The sequence below is a fragment of the Pinus tabuliformis genome, chromosome 1_2 (assembly GCF_031772625.1).
Source record: "Pinus tabuliformis cultivar Carrire ecotype Pingquan chromosome 1_2, CPIR1, whole genome shotgun sequence".
Taxonomy (NCBI): domain Eukaryota; kingdom Viridiplantae; phylum Streptophyta; class Pinopsida; order Pinales; family Pinaceae; genus Pinus; species Pinus tabuliformis.
In genome coordinates, this window is record NC_142298.1 from 669097627 (window position 1) to 669103370 (window position 5744).

Consider the following 5744-nt stretch of genomic DNA (forward strand, 5'->3'; position numbering starts at 1 on the left):
TTGTTTGTTTTAGTTCCTTACAGGCCCTAGAGGCCCAGTTACATTTTTTAGACTTCTAGATATAATCAACAGGGCTAGTTTTTGGACTAAAACTCTTTTGAAAAGACTGAAATTTTGTATCTGGTTGGGCCTGTCCAATGGAAGACTGTATCAACACTAAAATGTAACCCTATGCTATCAGGCAATAGAAATATTTACTTCACAAGACAAAAAGGAATAAGGTGATACCTTTTCACTTCTAGCCCTAGGCATGAGAATATGGTGAAAATTATTGATGGTCATCCTCCTAACTAATAACCATCAAACTCTATCTTGTCATTGGGCTTACTTTGGTGTTAGACATGGAAGCTCCTAAGAGAGATGAATCCAAATTGGTGACCCCAACTATGCATCCTGCTTTCTATGTCCTCCATTGAGCCGCAAGAGCGAGTCAGTGTTTCCATACTCTTAATTTTCAGATTTGATAAGTCCAAAAACTTGCCATGAAATATCTAATTCCACATCATCTAATGAAAAAGAAGAATTCAGTTCTTTTTTTTTTTCCGGGGAAAAAAGCAACATTTTATTAGTATAATAAAAGTTTTGATCCAGTAGTTCTTAAGCCGCGCAGGGCTTAAAGAAGCAGTCACAGCTCAACCCGCGGGGAGCTTTTTTACTGTTGAAGCCTGAGAGAGTCTTCCTCCCAAGAGGAGGATGTAAAACCATTTAAAACAAAAGATCAAAAGTTAACTGGAGTCTCCATATTGGAAAACAACTCCATTACAGTCAGAAAAAAAAGTGTCCACCTGCACTGTGTGAGAAACAAAATTTTGGAAGTCTGAAAACCGTGAACGAACAGCCGAAAAAACGGGAGCTGCTGAGGAGACATATATACAAAAAATATAAACAGTAAAATGAGAAAACTGATAAAGAGCCGACAAAAAAGGGGCGAATCAAAAAACTGTTGTATATGCTACTGATCATAAGGAGGCAGGTCTGATCTGACTGACTGCCCCTGGTAAATCTCCTCTATCGCCCAGCTGTCCGGATCCTGTAGTAAACCTGCCTTAGATAACTGATCGGCTTCTTCGTTCCTTTCCCTGTAGATATGACATAATGAAAACCTGTTAAAGAGAGTCTTCAGGTATAAAATCTCTTCAACAATTGTCGTTAAAATTTGATTTTGGCAAGCAGCTAAACCATTGATCCAATTTATAACATTTAGAGAGTCCCCAAATAACTGTATTGAGTTGATGTTTTTGTGTTGAAGCCAGCAAAGAAGTAAGCGCAAAGAGGAGAGTTCTGCAAAATTGTTTGTTCCTGGGCCCAGCCCAACTGAGGCTTTTAGAATGTGTTCTGAATTGATGTGCATGCTCATGCCTGCGCCGGCCCGATTATTTTGAGAGGCTCCGTCAAAGAAGCCACATGGGATATCCTCCTGTATTATGAGATTGTTTTGAATCGTTCTGGTTTTCTTTGCTTCAGGGGGAGGCAGAGCATGATAGATGGCTGCTATATTAGAGGCAATGACAGAGGGCGGTGTAATTTGGTCTTGAAACAGACTCTTATTTCTCGCGAGCCACACACCCCAGCAGAAGATAATCGGCAGGTTCCTCATATTCCCATCTGAGTATGTATGCCACCATTTCCTCCAGGATTCGGCCAGCGGCTCGTTTCCCCAATGTGCAAAGACCTTGAGAAACCCAGTGACCTCCTCCCAAATCTTCCGAGAGAAAGGACAGGTGGTAAAAAGATGATTTAAAGTTTCCTCATTAGACTTACACAGGGGGCAACGCCCTGGGCCAACTAGAAACCTGGATTGAAGGATTTCCCATGTTGGAGCCTTCTTTTTTAGAATACACCAAAGGAAGAGCTTAGATTTTGCGGGGCTTTTGAGTTTCCATAAAGCTTTGGACCACCAGTCCGGAGCTTCCCATCCTTTCTTTCCCAAAAGATAAGAGTATCCCTCCTTTGGTGTATATCCCCCCGATTTGCTGTGAGCCCACATTAACCTATCAGGTTCCTCCCTTATCCTAACATTGGAACGTTTTAATTCTTTTATGAAACCTGTCCATTCATTCTTCCATCTAAGATTTAGCCCTAATTCTTCATCATCCTTCCAAACCTGGCCCCAAATGGAGGACTGCCCAACTCTTGCCACCTGATTTAAGGAGGTGATATCTATGGACTCAAGATGTCGAAGGAGCCCTGGCGATAAGGCGAAAGCTTCATTGCACCCGATCCATGGGTCTCTGCCGATCCTGATTTGTCTGCCGTCTCCCACTTTCCAAGCTAAACCTTGCTCAATCACTGAGAAAGCATCCACTGTGGCCTTCCAAATTACAGAAGAGTTTTTTGCCTTCTTGTTCTGACTCCGGATCCAATCTTCCAAGGGCGTTGGATCGATATACTTCCTTTTAATCACCCTTGTCCATAGATTTTCTATGGTTATAAGCCTCCAGCCAGACTTTGCTGCTAACGAAGTGCTGAACTCAGGAAGTCTTTTGATCCCCCAACCTCCCCACTCTTTTGATCTGGCCACTTTGTCCCAAGCCACCCACGGTAAACCTGAGAACTCCTTAGAACCTGCCCAAAGAAATCTGCAACAAATTCTTCTGATTTTTTCCATTACACCTTTAGGAATCCAAGTTAGTGCAGCCCAGTAAACCGGGATGGCTAGCAAGACCGATTTGATGAGAGTTAGCCTACCAGCTCTGGAAAGCCATCTATAGCTCCAGTGTGATATTCTAGCTTCAATTTTTGCTATAATCCAGTTCCAATCTGCTTTTCTGTATGCTGCAGGTTTTAGCCAAAACCCCAAATATTTGAAAGGAACATCCAAAGATTGGCTAGGATAAGGAAAGAGATCAGCTATGAGACACCTTTCCCTTCTGTCCACATCTGCCAAACAAACTTGTGATTTCACAGAATTTATCTGCATTCCAGTAGCTTTTAGAAAGAGATCAAAGATACATTTTATCTCCTTTAATTCGCTGTATTTTCCATTTGTAAAGATCAATATATCATCAACGAAAAGAAGATGGGTGATGAAGAGATTTATAGCTACCTCTATACCTTTTACCTTGTCCTCACTTCTGGCTTTATGAATCAGCCTGCTTAGTCCTTCGGCCACAAGGAGAAACAGAAGTGGTGATAAAGGACACCCTTGTCTGAGGCCCCTCTGGCTAGAGAAAAAGGAAGAGGCAGCTCCATTGACCAGAACTGCAAAGCTGACATTTGTTATGCATCCCATGATCCAACTAACAAATGGGTAGTTGAATCCCACATGAGTAAGAAGCATTCGAAGGTAGAGCCAGTTTATCCTATCAAATGCTTTGGAGAGGTCAATTTTGAGAACAACTCCTTTCTTTTTCTTTAATTTGACACTATGGATTGCCTCCTGAGCAACCCCTATAGCTTCATGGATTTGTCTGCCATCCAGGAACCCAAATTGTTCCATAGATATGTTCCTTGACAGAATTGGAGCTAATCTGAGGGCAATAACCTTTGAAATAATCTTATAAATACAATTGCACAAAGAAATTGGTCTAAAATCTTCAAAGCTTTCTGGCTCATTCTTCTTAGGAATGAGTGCAATAAATGTTGAATTAAATGGTCTATAAACATCTCCTTTCAATCTAGACTCCTCGACAACTTCAGTTATCTCGTCTCCAATTAGGTCAAAGAAATGAAGAAACAATTCAATAGTCCAGCCATCAGGGCCAGGACTTTTGTCTTTGCCTAATAGCTTCATGGCTGCTTCAGTCTCCGCCTTAGTGACCGAAGTTGAAAGATCTTCAGATTCTTCTTCCTCAATGAATCTGGGGAAACATTGCACAGTTTTGAGGACTTCTGCAATAGTAGCTTCTCTCTGTTCAGAATATAAATTATGAAAATGTCGTTTCCCTAGTCCAGAAAGATCAGAAAAGGACTTGACTTCTCTTCCTTCTTCATTTTTAAGGCTCCAAATTGTATTTATTGATTTTCTTCCTTTTGCAAAATTATGAAAGAATTTGGTGTTTTCATCCCCAGACTTAAGCCAAACTGCCCTACTCTTTATTCTCCATTCTTCTTCCCTTTCCAGAAGTATTCTGGTTTGCTGCTTCTCCAAAAGAAGAATTCTATCCTTGGATTCTTGAGATGAGTATCCATCTGAATCCAAACTCTCCAATTTCTTCAAGTCTTCCCTTATACAGTTTAGCTCCTCATTTTGTTTCAATTTCCTATCCCTTGCCCAAGAGATTGTTGCAGATTTCAATCTTTTTAAATTTTCCATGAACAAATAGCTTTTCTCCTCTCCTGCATTGTGATCTGGGTGGATCCAAGTTTTTTTAAACAAATCACTGAAAGAAGGATCTTGTAGCCAAGCAGGATTAAATTTGTAAGGGGCGGGGGGCTTGTGTGGAGGAGAAGATAGATCTAGAAAGATAGGGAAGTGGTCTGAATTCCCAAGTTCATCAACCCACTGTCTGATTAGGGGAACTTTAGCAGAAAGCGAATCTGAAAGCAGGAAACGATCTAGCCTCTTAGCAATCCTGTCTGCACCAACTCTACGATTCCGCCAAGTAGGCTTTAGCTTAATCGGGAGAGGATCAACAAAGTTTTTCTCTGAGATGAGGTTATGGAAAAAATCTGTAAGAGGATCTTCTCTCGCCGAAGGTCCCCAAGCTTCAGCACGACCTAAAGAGAAATTTAGGTCCCCACCCAGAATCATCACTGGAGCTTTCAAAACTGATGTTGTCATCAAGGAATCCCAAAAAAATTCCCTGCCTTGGCAAGGCCCATAGATATTTATTATGGTGATAGGGAAATGGAAATCAGGGGATAATATCTCCATTCCCATAACATTCTTCATCCCCCAGTTACTGAGAACTTTTACTCTCCCCTCTTTGTACCCAATTGCTAGTCCCCCCGAATGTCCAAAGGCATCCATAGCACTGAAAGTCCACCCTGGTAGAAGAGCCTTAAGCATAGGTTCAATCTCAGTGGCCTTCCCAAGGGTTTCTTGCAGAAGGATAACATCTGCTTTTGAGTTGAAAATCCATTCTTTCAGGGCCAGTTTTTTGGGTTTGCTGGCCAAACCTCTGCAATTCCAGGATGTTAAGATCATTTGATAACTCCTTCAGGGGGATGGGCTGCTCTAAGAACCCCCTGGATGGAGAATTGTTTGCCATCTGCAACATCCAACTTTGCTTTAAGTTTTGCCTTGAAAAGATCAGATTTCCGACCTCGTTTGTTTTTGGATTTTGTCTGAGTAGGAATCAAACCCAGCCCACCTAAAGACCCCTGAATCACTTGGTTCCCACCCTGAGATCTCAGATTGTATGGGCAAGGGGTCCGAGTCACAGGAAGAGGGAGAGGAGGCCAATTGTCTTCACAGTTTATATCCAGGAGGGGTAATGTTTCAGTTAAGGTTTCCACATTCGGCTCTGATATAGGGTCTCCCATATTTTCAACTATATTTTTTTCTTGCTCATGATAAGACAAAGAAGCAATATTATAATTTACATTTGAAGGCTCAGGAGAAATAGAAGAGGAGGGAGTCCCTGAGCACTTACCCTTCTCCGGATCGTCGGATTGAATTAGAAGTGTTTCCTCGACAGAGCCTTTCACTGCTTCCGGATCTTTGGCTGTTACCTCGACGGCCCCTTCCACAGCGGCCTGGTCTGTGCCAATTTCTGCATCCAAGTCTGTAGGCTGTGCGCTTGCATTCGAAGGTTCTTTCTCGTTCTCCTCTGCCTCCATATTCATTTGTTCTTGTGGCT

At 42.0% G+C, this 5744-nt stretch overlaps 1 protein-coding gene across 1 annotated transcript; it reads right to left on the reverse strand.

Moving 5' to 3' along the window:
• Nucleotides 1–952: 952 nt before the first annotated feature.
• LOC149207468 (uncharacterized) lies at nt 953–3232 on the reverse strand. The gene has a single exon (XM_089398049.1). The coding sequence runs from the start codon at nt 3230–3232 to the stop codon at nt 953–955; it is 2280 nt and encodes a 759-aa protein (XP_089254175.1).
• Between the last annotated feature and the right edge of the window lie 2512 nt (nt 3233–5744).

Coding starts and splice junctions, on each gene's coding strand:
- LOC149207468 (XM_089398049.1), bottom strand. CDS start 3,232: ATGGGATGCATAACAAATGTCAGCTTTGCAGTTCTGGTCAATGGAGCT.